The sequence below is a fragment of the Cnephaeus nilssonii genome (assembly GCF_951640355.1).
Source record: "Cnephaeus nilssonii genome assembly, chromosome: X".
Lineage (NCBI taxonomy): Eukaryota > Metazoa > Chordata > Mammalia > Chiroptera > Vespertilionidae > Cnephaeus > Cnephaeus nilssonii.
The window spans coordinates 25329568-25348509 of NC_137071.1; the positions used below are offsets into that span (position 1 = coordinate 25329568).

General features: G+C 35.7%; 1 protein-coding gene across 2 annotated transcripts in view; it reads right to left on the minus strand.

Moving 5' to 3' along the window:
• KLHL4 (kelch like family member 4) overlaps nt 1-18942 on the minus strand; it is a 110198-nt gene that overhangs the window by 32405 nt on the left and 58851 nt on the right. For both annotated transcript variants that reach the window (XM_079764894.1, XM_079764893.1), the window contains exons 2-5: nt 13949-14116; nt 11261-11397; nt 7725-7921; nt 2051-2263 (exon numbers count right to left, since the gene is read on the minus strand). In XM_079764894.1, coding sequence (XP_079621020.1) covers nt 2051-2263; nt 7725-7921; nt 11261-11397; nt 13949-14091 — 690 coding nt within the window. In that variant the 5' untranslated portion in view covers nt 14092-14116. The remainder of the gene's footprint in view (nt 1-2050; nt 2264-7724; nt 7922-11260; nt 11398-13948; nt 14117-18942) is intronic.

An 18942-nucleotide genomic window follows, 5' to 3' on the forward strand; every position in this document is an offset into this window, starting at 1 on the left:
CCTGTTCTGTACTGGTTAACCCTAGCTCTGTTCTTACTCCACCTGTCATCTCTGATGGATCCCTGTTTTGACTTAGCTAGTGAGATCCCAGGCATTTCCTCAATTCATACAGTTCTGAAAACAGGTTTGAAAACTGGGCTATATAGTTTTTGCTTTTTTCAAAAATATTCTTTGGAGATTTATGACCATTTAAAAATATATTTAATTTCTAGGGTACTTGTTTAAGGACACTTTTAAACTTGTTTTGGAAGTTTATATTCTGTATGTTATTGTCCACCACTACCATGATCAGGAAATGTTTTCAACGACCACATTTTAGGCATAAGGCCTATTCAGGGGCAGGAGGCCAAGGCACCGCTGGTTTTGTGTTTGGGCTGGAAATTTTCCCACTCCAATAAAGTAAGGGAAGTTCAAACTAAGCATCTTGCTGAAAGAATATCATATAGACTTACAGCATTGTACAGTGAAAGGGTTCTGATCCTTTATACCAGTGCTTCTTAAATTTTTGCATGTTTTAAAATCATATGGAGAACTTATTAAAACAGATTCCTTGGCATCACTCCCCAGAAATTATTTCGGTAGGCCTGTTGTAATGGACCTGAGCGACTGAGTTTCTAACAAGCTCCCGGGCAAGGCTATATTTCTGGTTCAGGGACAGTTTGAGCAGCACTGCTTTAGAGACTATCATAAGTCAAATAGACCATATCATGAGAATAACACTCACACAAGTGTATATACATTCACAAGAACACATAAAATTTCTATAGTTTCTGAACCTTGGGTCTAACATGACATATATATTTTAATGTTTCTCTTTTTGATGTTACTATTGCTTTGCCCTTTGGATAATGTTGCTATACCCAGGAGGGTAGTCAATGTTCTTTCATTAAATACAGACAGATTCTTAAGAATAAATATGTAGTTCCATAGGATTTAATTAACAACTAAACTTAACAAGCTAGAGAAACCAAAAGTTCAATATTAACATTTAATTAGTAATTTTTTGAAGATAAATTACTTTTAATGTTTATGAAACTACTGCCTCACTTAGTACAGATAAGGTCCCTCCTTCCAAAGTGGATGATATTCGAAAACCTTAGCCACAGTCTATACAGTATATGAAGTGTATATATGTGTAACATATTCATGAATATATAATATGTAAATGATATATACTATTGGCCAATTTGCTACACAGAAATAATTGTGATTATCACCAATGGTGGAATTATATATAGAGAACTGCACTCTAACATCATTAGATTTCACATACTAAAATTCAGTATGAGGTGAGTCAATCCTGAATCTTATTCAAGGGTGTTTGTTTTTAGAATGATTTCTACTATGAGCCTTCAGCATGCATGTGGAGATGTCATTATTATAATATTGCTTTAGTGCAGGCGTCCTCAAACTATGGCCCGCGGGCCACATGCGGGTGTTTTTGCCGTTTTTTTTTTTTTTTTTTTTTTTTTTTACTTCAAAATAAGATATGTGCAGTGTGCATAGGAATTTGTTCATAGTCTTTTTTTAAACTATAGTCCGGCCCTCCAATGGTCTGAGGGACAATGAACTGGCCCCCTGTTAAAAAAGTTTGAGGACCCCTGCTTTAGTGCATCTGATACTACTATATAGTATTATTTCGATCCTTGTAGCTAATTATCCATGTTAGTAGAATATAACTCCTTTCTACAACCCCTTCTGGTATGATCTTGTACTGATTATTATCACCTTGCCTAGAAGGTAGGCAGGGAAAGAAAAAGTTAGCCTAGTCATTTTTCCTGCTTGTTATAAGTTCTGTTTGGTGAGAGGAAATTGAAACTGATGAGGATGCTCATTAGATAATGTGGATTATCTGTAGTTTTTAAAAATCTTTGTTTCCTCTCTCTTCAACATTAATATTGCTGATTGAAGACTGGGTATGTCCTTCTGCCAAACAAATCCTGTACTTTACAATTACTCAAATTCCTCTGAATAAAATGGAAAAATCAGGATTGGATTAATGCCAAGTGGTAGTTTGAACTATAATTATATTACTGGTAAATGTTCATACCTGTGGTGGAAGTAATGGCAGTCTGATATAAGTAAGCAGCCTGGATAGTTCTTGTTGCCTAGTCTGCACATCATGCCCCACCCAGTCCATCAGAGCATGGAAAATGGTTTCTTCATCAGGCACGTTAATATCGTCACTGCACAGAAGTTTGGAGATTTCATTAGCTGGAAGCAGGAGGAATTCTTGGTTCTTTATTACATCGATGAAGTGTTCCTAGAAAAAAGAGGTCATCTACTGAAACTTTGTTCTTTAGAAACTTCTTTTTTAAAATATATTTTTTATTTTATTTTATTTCATTTTTTAAATATATTTTATTGATTTTTTACAGAGAGGAAGGGAGAGGGATAGAGAGCCAGAAACATTGATGAGAGAGAACCACCGATCAGCTGCCTCCTGCACACCCCCCACTGGGGATGTGCCCACAACCAAGGTACATGCCCTTGACCGGAATTGAACCTGGGATCCTTCAGTCTGAAGGCCGACACTCTATCCACTGAGCCAAACCGGTTTCGGCTTAAAATATATTTTTTTAATTTATTGATTTCAGAGAGGAAGAGAGAGGGAGAAACAGAAACATCAATGATGAGAGAGAATCATTGATCGGCTGCATCCTGCACGCCCCCTACTGGGGATTGAGCCAACAACCTGGACATGTGCCCTTGGCCCGAATCGAACCTGGGACCCTTTGGTTTGCAGGAGGATACTCTATCCATGAGCCAAACCAGCTAGGGCTCTTTAGAAACTGCTTAACAAAATAAGCATATCAAAGAATTTCACTTTGAGAAACTTCACAAAAAGGGTGGGTGCTGAGAGAGGGAGAGTGAGAGTGAGAGTGAGAGGGGGAGAGAGAGAAAGAGAGAGAGAGAGAGAGAGAGAGAGAGAGAGAGAGAGAGAGAGAGAGAGAGATGCGTTTATAACATGCAAGTGCTGTTGCTACCAATGGCAAGGGGCATGCGGGAGGTTTCTGAAGCTGAGGAGGCAAATGCTTCTACTTGAAATTATTTAAGAACCCTGGAATGTCCCTAAGCACTTCAGAGCTCATATGGATAGTGTCCAAGTTGATAAGAGTGCTTTCCTCTTTCAGCTGTTGTAGGTCACAACAGCTTATAACTCCAGAAATGACTGATGTCACACTGGCCTGTTGGTCTTTAGCAAAAAAAAACCTTAAAAGAAAGGCTGAAAATTTTCAAGTTGGAGGCATTTTTGGATGCTTGGGAGAAGTAGGTCTGGCTGTCAACATAGAAAACAACACACTGAATTTCTTTGAGATGAAACAAGATTGATGAAAAAATATTTTCTCCTATGGAAAAGCATGGTCATATATTTACCAAGGCAAAGGTATCTTTTAGAATGGTTAACAATCTGCAGTTTCCAAATAATATAAAAGGGTCTCCCATGTTTTCTTGTATTTTTTTTTTGAGGGGGTGGGTTATCTTTCAATTTTTATATATTATACCTCAATTTTCTCTTCTGTCAGTGTGTTGTCTTGTACTTTGTCAAGCATCAAATTTCAGGCAGCTGTGTTTCAATTTTCTTTTATTGAAACACCACTATATATTTTTTTATGATTCATAATGTTATATATATTTTTTGACAACACAATGATTGTTTCCAACATTTTATAGTAAAGATCTCAATTTTTAAATGCAATGAAAAATGCTTCTGAAATGAAGATAAACATGTCTAGTTGGTAATTTACATTTTACAATAAATAGATACTATTCTGGAAGCAGTTTAAGACAGCTTATGAGTAGCTGGGGGAACTGGATAAATCATATCACTTCCTCAGCTCCACTCTGAGTTTAATCATTGTAGAACTAAGTTAGTCTAATAGCAAACTTATCCATACAACAACCATCAAGTTTGACAGACCCATCAAGAAGCTCTGATACCATAAATGCAAGTTAACTTGCCTATTTAGACAAACTTCCCTCTTGTGACTAAGGCAAGCAATTCAGAGACTCAGGTCCTTATATGTAACAGATGACCCTGTCTGAAAAGTCTTTACCCTATAGCAAAATAATGGAGCTAGTTCTACAACTAATACATTACACATGTATAACACTTCAAACTTAACGGATTTCTTTAAAAAATATTGTCATCACCAATGTGGTCTTGTGGGGAGTGGAATTATTCAGATAGGAAAACAGGCTGTGTGAATTGTTTGGTCTCCTGTGCAGTAAATGTCAAAGTATAGGCATATCTTGGAGCTATTGCAGGTTCAATTACAGACCACCACAAAGAACTGAATATCACAATAAAGTGAGTCACAAAAACCTTTTGGTTTCACAGTGTATATAAAAGTTATATTAGACCACACTGTAGTCTATTAAGTATGCAATAGCATTATGTCTATAAAAACAATGTACATACCTTAATTAAAAATACTTCATTGCTAAAAGATGCTAATCGTCATCTGATCCTTCCTTGAGAAATAATATGTTTGCTGGTACAGGGTCTTGCCTTGATGTTGATGGCTTCTGACTGATCAGTCTGGTAACTGCTAAAGGCTAAGTAGTTATGGAAATTTCTTAAAATAAGAAAACACTGAAGTTTGATGCATTCTTTTTACAAATGGTTTTTCTGTAGCGTGCAATACTATTTGATAGCAGTTTACCCACAGACCTTCCTTCAAAATTATAATAATTTCTCTCAATCCCTGCTGCTGCTTCATCCACTAAGTTTATGCACTATTCTAAATCATTTGTTGTCACTTCAACATTCTTCAGTCTTCACAGCATCTTCACCAGGAGTAGATTCCATCTCACAAAACCACTTTTTTTTTCTTCTCACTCATAAGAAACATTTCCTCATTCATTAAAGTCTTGTCATAAGACTGCAGCAATTCAGTCACATCTTCAGGCTCCACTTCTAATTCTAGTTCTCTTGCTTTTTCACCACTTCCCCAGCTACTTCCTCCAATGAAGTCTTGAACCCCTCAAAGTTATTCCATGAGGGTTGGAATCAACTTCTTCCAAACACTTAATTTGATAATTTGACTTCTTCCCATGAATTGTCTCACTGTGTAAAACCCACTCAATAGTTAATGTGGGTCATATACAATCAATAAAATTGAATTATGCCTCTCAGAAAGTTAAGAAATGATTAAAATGGTTTATATGATGGTCATATTTAAATATATCTAGAAATTAGAGTTGATAGAATTTGTTATGGCTTCAGAGTGGCTGCCTGATGCGATTATTGAAAATAGCCTGATGATATAGGTAATTAGTGTAAATAAAAAATAAATTTACTGGTTTGAATTATCTAGATGTGGCATTGGAATATACAGTACTATAGAGAACATCTAGTTAAGCTTAAAGATTAATTTTATATTGTTTTATTTTGGAATTATTTGCTCCTAATTTCAAGGTAAAACTTTCTTCTGTGCTCATTCTTAAGAACATTTTTGTACCTTTGGTTTGATATTCATTTTTTTTTAAAATCTACATTTACATTGTTGTAAAACTTAATAAATTTAGCATACTTGCTGAATGTTTCATCAGTGTAGATTACTGTTTATATGATTATGGTGGTTAATTTTATGCATCAACTTCACTGAACCAGGGAATATCTAGACTTTTGGCTAAACATTCTGGATGTGTCTATGATGGTGTTTCTGGTTGGGCCCATACACATTAGGGAGATTAATCTGTTTTACGTAGTCTGTGATTAAAACAATTGTAATCAAATAGTTAAAATCATTTGTGTTTTTATACTATTAATACAGTATTATAAAAGCATTATTATAACAAGAGCTTTACCTATTTTACTCCACTTATAATATATACTAAAATAGCTAAAGAAGAGGAATTAAAGAAGAGAACAATATTGTTTTTATGCACATCCTGCTTTAAAAATCACATAATAGGAAAAGGAAGAGAAGTTGGTTTTGAGCAACAAAAATAATTCAAGCTGTTTATCAGCATGTGTTTTGTCTGCAAAAGTAAGATACCAACCAGGAAGCTGCTAATACTTAATTTAAGAATTTAAGTAATTTAACAGGAAGTTTTCCATGTTTGGTTTTTAAGGTAGGATTAACCTTTAAACTACATAATTGCTGTTCTTATAAATTATATTGTATCTATATCTAGGATATAGTAATATAAATAGCATAACTAAATGACATATGTTAAAACACCAATCCATTATAATATGATTATCCAAATAATGTCATTGCTTCAGGAATATGTTTGAAACTTCATATTTTCAAAATTGACCAGAGATGGAAAGACGAGTGGGAAAATTTTACAATAAATTTTTAGAGGATTCAAATATTAGAACTTTGGAAATTTTAAGGTCCATATACAACTGTAGAAAAATAATCTTTAGTTATATGAATCTCAATCCTCTCAATCCTAAATTTTAATGTTAATTTTTTCTTATTCTTAGGCATAATTTTCTCTACTGTTCACTTTTATGTATGTGTCTTTTAGTATTGAATCTTTGCATGTTGTTTTTTTTACTGTAGCAATTTTCTTAGCCTGAAATATTTATCTTTTGATTGTCACAGAAAGATCCATCTCTTGTGTTGTTTCCTGCTTCAGAGGTTAAAAAGTTGATTTTCTTCTTTACATTAGGCAATTTGTATCCTGATAATGGTAAGAGTATGTTTACCATATGTCTACTTTTTTTTGCCTTGCTACAGATGATCAATCTTTCATGTCACGGTCACTTGTCTGAATAAACATAGTCTTATGCCATGCAACTTTCAAAGAATTAGCATATAAGAATGTGTTTATTCAATTTATTATGATTAGTAATAGAATTGAGAGGTGTTTTAAATTAATTAAGGGATTGGACTACAAATTGCTTTTAACCAAAATATGTTTTCATTAAGACATAAAAAGTCCATACAATAGAATTGTCTGAGTTACTAATTTTATAGTTCTTAAGCATTCTAATCAGTATTAATCAATTAATTTTTCTTTATTGAATATTTTCATTATAAATCATAATTTGCACAAACTTAAAAATTAAAGTTCTAACAGTGCAAAATATTGGGAAAATTGTATTTTCTTAATAATGTGAATTTGAATTGAAATATACTTGTAGAATTTAATTTGGGGCAATATTTTCAATTCTTCAGGCTTTGAGATTCCAGTAAACCTTTTTTAGTTTCAAGAATGAGAAACTTGATTGAGTACAACTCAACCAGACACATATTTTAATCTAATGTCTATTATTTGAAAGTCAGGGTTAGTGAGGGACAACCAAACGACTAAATAGCAGGCTGTGTGGGGCAACCAGGCCAGCAGGGGGGGGGGAGTTGGGGGCAACCAGGATGGCAGGAGGGGGCAGTAAGGGGTGACCAGGCCGGTGTGTTTGGGGGCAGTTAGGAACAACCAGGCCAGCAGGGAGGGGCAGTTGGGGGCACCTTGCCAGCAAGGGGGTCAGTTAAGGGTGACCAGGTCGGCAGGGGGTGGGGGGAAGAGTTAGGAGCAACCAGGCAGGCAGGCAGGTGAGCTATTAGGAGCCAGTGGTCCCGGATTGGAGAGGGTGCAGGTTGGGCTGAGGGGGACCCCCCACACACCATGCACAAATTTTTTCCACTGGGCCTCTAGTGTATATATATTTATGTACACATATACATAAATATATCAGCAAAAAATTCAGTAACTTAGATATTGGGTTAATACATTACTATAAATTAATTTGAATCAGTTGATTTTACCATTGTGTATTTATGTGCCACACTCAGGAGCTCTGTACAACCCTGGGCATCTCCAAATGATCGAATCCCTAAACAGTTTGAAGGATGGAGCTGCTTTATGAGAAAATTGGAGCAGACGTCAATAACTTGAGTCAGTTGCAGGAGACAAGCTGCAGCCAGCAAACTTTCGATAGTATCTTCTTTCAGTTGCAGGACACCTAGATGGTTTGAAAAAGTAAAGAATGATTACATGTCCCATAAAGTAGGACACAAATAAGCTAGCTAGTTGAAATTTTCACTTTCTCTCATTAGTGAGGCTATATTTTCAAGAGTACAGTAACCACCATTTAAAGCCAACATGTACTAGTTACAAGAGAGTTTGTATAAACGCTAATAAGATGGCTGACGGAGGCCAGACTAGATTATCCAAAACCACTGTAGCTAATGAACATTGAATACTATCATTGCAAAGAAGAGCAACTTATTTCTTTATCTTAGTCCTGTAACTAAATCTTAAATAAAAAACTGTTCATATTATGACTCAAGGAACATAATGCAATCTTGTATAAGGGTAATACAATTGGCCAAACAGGTATCAGTCATTTGTGTGGAAAAAAATCTTGGTACATAAGAACATTGAGCTTATGTGCCATTTTTTCATCTGTATTTATTAGCTAAGAAGGATAACTTGGCCCAAATATTAAGCCTGGAATTGATACCTGATACTGTCTCAAAAAAAAAAAAAAAAAAAAGAAAGAAAGAAAATGTTGCCAGCAGTCCTTAAAATAAGAATTGCTTATAATATTATTTTGTTAGGTATAAGAAATAGGCTCTATTTTAAAAATATATATAAAGAATCTTTAAAAATGAAACCACAGAAATTAAACTGTTTTATTTATATTGAAATACCTTTATTATTTTGGAGCAAATATTATATGAATTATTACAAATGTTATGTTATTTTGATAAGTTAAATTGCCACTTTTTTGGTTTAAACCAAGCTATAGATAAGTTATAAATAATGATATTTCATATGGATTTTATAAATTGTATAAACTGGCCTTGTAAAATACCTTAATATTGTTTCTATATGTTGCAAAACCATAAAGAAAAGAGTAATACATACCGTGAGATGCTTTATATTTGGTTTACCCTTTAAAATATGTTATAAAGGGCTCCAGTCCATCAGTAGACTTTCTTGTGTTGTTTCTTGTCCTGGATTTTGAAGGAAGAGCCCTGCCTATGTTTCATGAGACCCAGAGAAGTATGAACTATTCTCAGTTTCAGACCTAAAGATTCACCTGCTATAGACATTGAAATCTGGCCCAGATATTAGGATATTGATTTCTAAATAAGTGAAACTCTTAGAAGAAAGCATAACAAAAAAACTCCTTGACAGTGGTGTTAGCAATAATTTATTAGATAAGACACCAAAGCATAAGCAAAAAAAGCTAAAATAAACAAGAGGAACTACATAGCAAAGAAAACAAAAAATAAACTGAAAAAGCAACTGATAGAACGAGGTAAACTATTTGCAAAACATATACATGAGAAAGGGTTAATGTCCAAAATATGTAAAGGATTTATACATTTCTATAACACAAAATTAATCCAATAAAAAATGGGCAAAAGGCATGAATTGACATTTTTTTCAAAGAAGATATACACATTGCCAATAGGAACATGAAAAAGTGCTGGACATCACTAGTCATCAGGGAAATGCAAATCAAAACTACAATGAGATATCACCTCACACCTGTTAGGATGGCTAATATTAAAAACAGAAAGGATACCAACATTAATGAGGCTTTGGATAAAAGGAAACTGTTGTGTGTTGTTTCTGGGAATTTAAATTGATACACCCATTATTGAAAACAGTAAGAAGGTTCCTAAAATATTTTTAAAAATAGAACTATGTATGATCCAGAAACCTCAATCCGGGGTAAATACCTAAAGGAAAGGAAATCGGATCTTGACATATATACACTCTGATGTTCATTGCAACATTATTCACAGGAGCCAAGATATGAAAACAACCCATCTTTTGACAGATGAGTTGATAAAGAAAATGTGTATTTATGTAGATAGGTTTATATATATAATGGAATATTATTCATCTATGAGAAAGATGGAAATATTGCCATTTGTGACAACATGGATGAACTGGAGGACATTATGTTAAGTGAAGTTAGCTAGACACAAAAAGTATAGTGTATGTGGAATAAAAAAAATGATGATTTCATAGAAAAAAGCAAGTAAATTGGTTGGTGCCAAGGGGTGAGAGTTGGACAAGGTAAATGTAGGTTAAATGATACACTTTCAGTTATAAAAGTTCTGGGGATCTAATGCACAGTATGGTGACTGTAGTTTATTCTGAGAGTGAATCTTAAGTGTCCTTATCACACATAAAAAGAGTTAACTATTTGAGATGATATATGCATTAAATATCTTGATCTTCATAATCATATATACCTCAAATCATCACAGTGTAAATTGACAAACTTAAATACATACAATTTGTCAATTATTCCTCAATAAATTTAGAATGAATGAATGAATGATTACATACATAGATGAACACACATACATACTATTTGGTCCCAAAACACATCCTGTTATATCTGTTTTATAATTTGAATACACATAACTTAAATATTTCAAATGAAGAGACTGTACAAATTTCAAATGTATAGTTAAAATATCTGACTTCTAGTCTCATTTTTATAAATGAGAGTATACCCATATTGTGAAAGAGAAGAGAGAGAGAGAGAGAGAGAGAGAGAGAGAGAGAGAGAGAGAGAGAGGTCTATTCTGTTATGGTCATATTTTTTAATATCATATTTCTTACCTCTTGCTCTTTTATAGTATACTAGTGGCCTGGTGCATGAAATTTGTGTACTTGGTGGGGGTATCCCCCAGCCTGGCTTGTGCTCTGTCACAGTGTGGAAGCCCCATGATCCATCACTCCAAAGAGGTAGGCCCTGTCCACCCATCCGGAGCTGGAGCCGGGGGAGACCTGTGGACCCCAGGCTGGGCCAAGGCAGAGGCCTGTGGACCCTCAGGGGCATGCCCACAGTGGAGGTCTCCCTTTGTGCACGCCTGCCTAACCCCTGGCACAGGTGCACGGAGATGGAGGCTTCCCTCTGCGTGTGCCTGCCTAACTCCTGGTGCAGGCACGCAGAGATGGAGGCCTCTGCCGCCGTCTCGCCACCAGGCCAGGCTTGCGGCAGAGGCCTCCCTCTGCGCATGCCTGCCTAACCCCTGCCGAAGCCCCGCCCCATCCCCTGATGCTGCAAGGCACTGCCCACCCACACCTGCTGTGCATGCCGCCTGCTGAGTGGTTGTGACATTATGGCGTCCCAGACAATTTGCATATTCCTCTATTATTATATAGAATTGAATTTAAATCCTGATTTTGCACCTTATTACTTTATAAAAGTTACTTAACTAGTCTATTCTTAATTTTTAACTTGTAGAATAGGAATAATAATAATGTGGGTTATATAATATGGTATTATTGTAAGGATTAATTGAGTTAATATATGCCAAGCACTTACCTGTGTAAGCATACTGCACCAAGGAATTAAGTGCATTAGGATCAACTCCTTCCATCTTGACCTCTTCTTGTTTGGCTTCAAGCAAATCATTAGTAAACATTGCAGCAAAATAATCAGACATGGCACTGAGAACCAACCTGGAAATAAGAAGGTTTCATAGGAAAATAAATCAGTCCATGATCTTATTGAAAAACATGAAATGCAGTCAGAAAGTTTTTAATACTGGTGAGACTCTTTTTTCTATAAAACTTTCACAGTTCAGTAATGCTAGTGAAATTAGAAAGGCAAATAGTAACTTGATATTCTTTGAAAGGATTTGTGATGTTTTTCTTCATCAGTTTTTCAAGTTTGTATCTTCTAAATATCCCATAGGAAATTGAATAATATACGGTAAAGCTTTTGGAAAAATATATATATCTTTATTGTTGAAAGCATTACAGATGTGCCCCTTTTTCCCATTGACCCCCTCCACTTAGCACCTGGCTCCCAGGCTTTCAACACACTATTGTCTGTGTCTATGAGCTATGCATAAATGCATATTAAGTTCCCCAGTTAATCTCTCCCCACCCACACCTTCCCTCTGAAATGCATCAATGTGTTCCATGCTTCTGTCTCTGGATCTATTTTGTTCATCAGTTACGTTTGTTCATTAGATTCTACATATAAGTGAGATCATGTGATGCTTATCTTTCTTTGACTGGTTTATTTCACTTAGCATAATATTCTCCAGATCCCTCCATGCTGTCTCAAAGGGTAAGAGATCCTTTTTGGACAGCTGCATACTATTCCATGCTATAGATGTACCACAGATTTTTTATCCACTCATATACTGATGGGCACTTGGGTTGTTTCCCAATCTTAGCTATTATAAATTGTGTTGTTATGAACATAGGGGTGCATATATTCTTTCTCATTGGTGTTTCAGGTTTCTTAGGATATATTCCTAGAAGTGGGATTACTAGGTCAAATAGCAGTTCCTTTTCTAACTTTTCTTTTTTTTATTTCAGAGAGGAAGGGAGAGGGAGAGAGAGAGATAGAAACATCAATGATGAGAGAGAATCATTGGTCAGCTGCCTCCTGCCTGTCCCCTACTGGGGATCAAACCCATAACTGGGGCATGTGCCCTTGACTGGAATCAATCCTGGGACACTTCAGTTCGCTCTATCCACTGAGCCAAACCAGCCAGGGCCCTTTTTTAACTTTTTGATGAAACTCCATACTGTTTTTCCATAGTGGTTACACCAGTCTTAATCCCACAAGCAAGCCTCTCATTCAACATAGTACTGGAAGTCTTAGCCACAGTGAACAGACAAGAAGAAAAAATAAAAATTATCCAAATTTGAAAGGTGGAAAGTAAAGCTGTCATTATTCGCAGATGAGATGATATTGTACCTAGAAAATCCTAAAGAGTCCACCAAAAAAACTACTAAGTTTAATAAATGAGTTTGGCAATGTAGGAAGATATGATGCAAAATTAGCAGGATACAATATTAATACCCAGAAATTTGTCATTTTTATTCACCAATAATGAACTCTCAGAAAGAGAAACTATAAAAAACAATCCCATTTACCATTGCAACAAAAAATTAAGACACTTAGGAATAAAATTAACCAAGGAGGTAAAAGATCTGTACTTGGAAAGCTATAGGGCGTTGAAAAAAAGACAGAAAGGAAAATATAAACCAGTGGTCATGGATTACTAGAATCAACATCATCAAAAGGTTCATACTACCCAAAGCAATCTATAGGTTCAGTGCAATCCCCATTAAAATACCATTGGCATATTTTACAGATCTAGAACATACACTCCAAAAATCTCTATGGAACCCAAAAAGATGCTAAATAGCCTCAGCAATCCTGAGAAAGAGCATAGTTGGAGGGATTACAATACCAGATATCAATTTATACTACAGAGCCACTGCAATCAAAACAGCCTGATACTGGCACAGGAACAGGCATATAGATCAATGGAATAGAACAAAGACTCCATAAATCAACCCAAACCATTATGCTCAATTAATATTTGACAAAGGAGGCAAGAATATACAATGGAGTAAAGATGGTCTTTTCAATAAATGGTGTTGAGGAAATTGGAGAGATACATGCAAAAAATGAAACTAAACTATCAATTTACACCATACATAAGAATAAATTCAAAATTGATAAAATGACTTAAATGTAATTCATGAAACCAAAAAATCCTAGAAGAAACCATAGGCAGCAAAATCTCAGACATCTCTTATAGCAATATGTTTGCTGATACATCTCCTAGGGCAAGAGAAACTAAGGAGAAAATAAACAAATGGGAATAAATCAAAATAAAAAGCTTCTGCACAGCAAAAGGAACCACCCACAAAATGAAAAGTGAGTCCCCTGTATGAGAGAACATGTTTGTCAACGATATATCTGATAAGGGGTTAATTTCCAAAATATTTAAGGAACTCATACAACTTAACAAAAGGAAGACGAACAATCCAATAAAAAATGGGTAAAAGACCTAAATAGACACTTTTCCAATGGGATATACAGATAGCCAAAAGACATATGGTAATGCTTTTTAATATAGGATGATAAAAATCTGTTTTCCTCAGTGTTCCAATTTATAATCAATGGACTGATTGTTTTTCATTCATGCTTGTTCATTCATACTCTAATCACCAGACATTCTATCTGCATAAGGATACTTACCTATGAGCTGGGATTCGGAGGTGTCCAACAATGAGGAACACATCACAGAGTTGTTTCTCTTTCAGGTAGTTCTGCATTTTATGGAGAGTTTTCTCTGCATGATTTACAGCATGGAACTCCTCCTCAGGTATACTGAGATTCATTTCTTCAGAATGTTGTGTATGTAATCTGAAAGGGGGATAAGAGTAAGAATATGGTTTATTCTCCTAGTGAGTGTGCTAATCTACAGTAGAAATTTAGGCACATCAACTTCTAAAAGAAATATTTTGGAGTACAGTAAACTAAACTTTTCACTCTGAATATTTTACTATGATTGTTGCCTAATCTTCCATTAAAGTAAATTGTGATGGTTAGTGTTTATATCAGGAATTGAACCATACTATGTATGGTGCAGCTGCAGGGCTAGTATTAATTGTCATATACACAACCATAAACTTCAAAATGCTAGCATATATCTTTAATTTTTGTTGGTATTATGATAATGACATTAGGCATGATATTGTAGGCAGGATTCACAATATGTTTCAGATTTGTTTATGACTTGAAGCTTCTTCATGGTGTACTCATTAAACATTAGAAGTATTTATTGAATAATCTTAAGCTTTAGAGTTCCATAACATTCTTTATAATATGTCAAACCCCTCAGGAAAATATACATATTTCCATCTTTTATATTTCTTTACCAGCTTTATTGATATATAATTAACATAAACAGTGTGTAAGTTTATTTTACTTTTTATATACCCTTTTTTAATATTCATGTGAGGACATTCTTAGAGAGGGGGGGAGAGAAAGAGAGAGACAGAGAGAAAGAGATGGAGAGAGAAAGAGAAAGAGATGGGGAGAAAGAGAGAGAGAGAGAGAGAGAGAGAGAGAGAGAGAGAGAGAGAGAGAGAGAGACTGATGTGACAAAAACATCGATTGGTTGTCTTCTGTAGGTGCCCCAACTAGGAATCAAATCCAAAAGTCAGGTACGTGCCCTGACCAGAAATCGAACCAGCAACCTTTTGGTGCACAAGATGACAGTCAGTCAACTGAGCCACTCTGGCTGGGCAACATTGTGTAAGTTTAAGGTATACAACATGATGGTTTCATATGCCTAGATAGTGTGAAATGATTACCACAATGAGATTAAAATATCCACAACCTCACATGGTTACCATTTTGTATACACATAGTAAGAACATTTAAATTCCACTTTTATAGCAATTTTCAAGTATATAATACAGTACTGTTAACTAGTCACAATTCTGTACATTGGATTCCCCCAAGTTAAGTTATTCATCTTGTAACTGGAACTTTGACTATTTAGAACAATATGATCACTATTGATTTTACAACACTGAAATATGTCACAAAATGGTAGATTTAAATACTAACACAAGCACATAGAAATTTACAATCAGCGGAATCTGAGAAATTTGATGGTTGGGTGAGCATGCTTACATACTTTGCTTGTCACCTTTCTTGCTTCCATGCATCACTTTCCAACCACCAGATAGGATTAGTTTTAGGTTCCTTCACCAACAACTTGGCCTGTGTTGTTAGTTGGTTTTTTTGTTTGTATTTTTTTAAGACAGTTGGTCCAAGGTGGCATTATTCTTTTTGTCTTTTTAATTCAAATAAAGAATTCAGCTCTGAATCTTCTTAACCTTTAAAGACTCTGAGATATTCAGCCACAATATTGTTTGGCTAATAAGGGTAGGGTGATATAAATTTTCTTTAAAAATGCCTGCTACAAAATGCACTTGTTTATTTTCTATGCCTCTCTTTTTGTGCTATATGTCCCTTATTGTTCCCCAAATGCCCTATGGCTTCCATAGTGAGCCAAGATCCCCTACTTTGACCCTCTCCATCAAATAAGAAGGGCCCTGGACTTCCCTATGAACTAAAATTTGCCCTGCTCTGTCTCCTGCTCATCATAATACTCAGCCATCAAACAGTTCCATGGATCTGGAAGTACACTGGAGAGGCTAAGAACTTAAAACAGCATGAATTAGTTACCTCTTCCAAGAAGTTCAGTATGCTAACAAAAAAGAAATAAATCCAAAAGTTTGTACCTCTAATGGTGGTAGATTTGTCAGGCATACCAGAAAGCTAGGAGTATGATTTTCCCTTTTATAGCCAAATAACTTAAATCAACAAAGGAGAAGTGCTGGTGAGGATGTAGAGAAAAAGGAACCCTCGTGCACTGGTGGTGGGAATGCAGACTGGTGCAGCCACTGTGGAGAACAGTATGAAGTTTCCTCAAAACACAAAAATGGAACTGCCATTTGACCCAATGATCCCACTTCTAGGAATATATCCCAAGAAACTAGTAACACCAATCAGAAAGGATATATGCACCCCTATGTTCATAGCAGCACAATTTACAATAGCTAAGATTTGGAAACAGCCTAAGTACCCATCAGCAGATGAGTGGATTAAAAAACTGTGGTACATCTACACAACGGAATACTACACTGCAGTAAAAAAGAAGGAATTCTTACCATTTGCAACAGCATGGATGGACCTGGAGATGATTATGCTAAGTGAAATAAGCCAGTCAGAGAAAGAAAAATATCACATGTTCTCACTCATTTGTGGAATATAATGAACAACATAAACTGATGAACAAAAACAGATCCAGAGACAAAGAAGCATTGATCAGACCATCAAATCTCAGAGGGAAGGTAGGGGAGAGTGGAGGTAAGGGGGAGAGATCAACCAAAGGACTTGTATGCATGCATATAAGCCTAACCGATAGGCACAGACACCAGGGAGGTGAGGGCATGAGTGGGGGATGGGGGACAATGGGAGGATAAAGACACATGTGTAATATCTTAATCAATAAAGAAAAAAAATAAAAGTCCAAAAGACTGAGAAAAAATATAAAGCCAAATAACTTAAAATAAAAATATGAGTCCCATTGCAGGCTCTGCTGCTAGTTGAGTACGTGATTTTGTACAAGTCACTTATTTTCTATGAGCATAGGTTTTCCTTTCTTAAAACCTGAATGGATCCCAGATCTTACAGACCAAGTGCCCATCAGTATATGAGTGTATAAAAAGCTGTGGTACATTTACACAATGGAATACTATGAAGCTGTCCAAAAGAAGGATCTCTTACCCTTTGAGACAGCATGGAGAGACCTGGAGAGCATTATGCTAAGTGAAATAAGCCAGTCAGAGAAAGATAAATATCACATGATCTCACTCATATGTGGAATCTAATGAACAAAACAAACTGATGAACAAAATAGATCCAGAGACATAGTGGTAGACGCATGGAACAGACTGATGAATCTTAGAGGGAAGGGGAAAGTGGGGTGGGAAGAGATTAAGCAAAGAACTTATACTTATGCATATATGCATAGTCTATGCACACAGACAATAGTGCAGTTCTCTGAAGGCCTATGGGGGTGCAGGTATAGGCTGGAGAGGGTTAATGGGGGAAAAATAAGACATCTGAAATAATAAAGATAAATTAAAAAAACACAAAATTGATTATATTCTTAAATGTAAGACCCAAAACCATATACTTATAGAAGAAATCATAGGCAGTAAACTCTCTGACATCACTTTTAGTAATTTTTTTGACAAATAACCTTGAGCAAGGGAAACAAAAGAATAAATAAACAAATGGGATATCAAACTAAAAATTTCTTGCACAGCAAAGAAAAACATCAAGAAAATGTAAAGAGCATACTTAATGGGAGAACGTATTAGCCAATGATACATCTGATAATGGGTTAATATCCAAAATTTATAAAGAGCTCATACAACTCAATACCAAAAAAAACCCTAAAATCCAACTTAAAAATTGTATAGATGCTTTCCCAAAGAAGACATACAGATGGCTAAAAGACATATTAAAAAATGCTCAATGTCAATAATCATCAGAGAAATGCAAACTAAAACCACAATTAAATATCACTTCACACCTGTCAGAATGGCTACCATCAATAAATCAACAAACATCAATGTTGCAGAGGATGTGGAGAAAAGTAAACCCTCCTGCACTGTTGGTAGGATTACAAATTGGTCCAGCTACTATGGAAAACGGTATGGAGGTTATGAGAAAAATTAATTATAGAACCACCTTATGACCCAGCAATTCCACTCTGGGTATATATCAAAATAAATCCAAAAAAAGTATGAGTTTTATTTATTTTTTGTTTGTTTGTTTTTATTTTTTTCCCTTGGAGGGAGTCTTTTTTTAAATTTTTATTTTATTGTTTAAAGTATTACAAATAGTAGTACATATGTCTCCTTCCCCCCCCCCCATTGACCTTCCCCCGGCCTCCCCTACCCACCCTGGCACATGCCCTCCCCCCCAGTGTCTTGAGTCCATTGGTTATGCTTATATACATGCATACAAGTCCTTCGTTGATCTATTACCCTCCCCTCCAACCTGCCCCAGCCTTCCCACTGAGGTTTGACAGTCTGTTCCATGCTGCTTTGCCTCTGTATCTATTTTTGTTCATCAGTTTATAATGTCCTTTACTATCCATAAATGAGTGAGATCATGTGATATTTTTCTTTCACTGGCTGGCTTATTTCACTTAGCATAATGTTCTCCAGTTATATCGATGCTGTTGCAAATGGTAAGAATTCCTTCTTTTTTACAGCAGTGTAGTATTCCATTGTGTAGATGTACCACAGTTTTCTAATCTATTCATCTGCTGATGGGCATTTAGGCTGTTTCCAAATCTTAGCTATTGTAAATTGTGCTGCTATGAACACAGGGATGCATATATCCTTTCTAATTGGGCAAAGGACCCCTAAATAGAGGACATTTTCGAAAGAGGACATTCAGAAAGCCAAGAGACATATGAAAACATGCTGAAAGTCACTAATCACCCGAGAGATGCAAATCAAAACAACAATGAGGTACCATCTCACACCTGTCAGAATGGCTATCATCAACAAATCAACGAACGACAAGTGCTGGAGAGGATGCAGAGAAAAAGGAACCCTCCTGCACTGCTGGTGGAAATGCAGACTGGTGCAGCC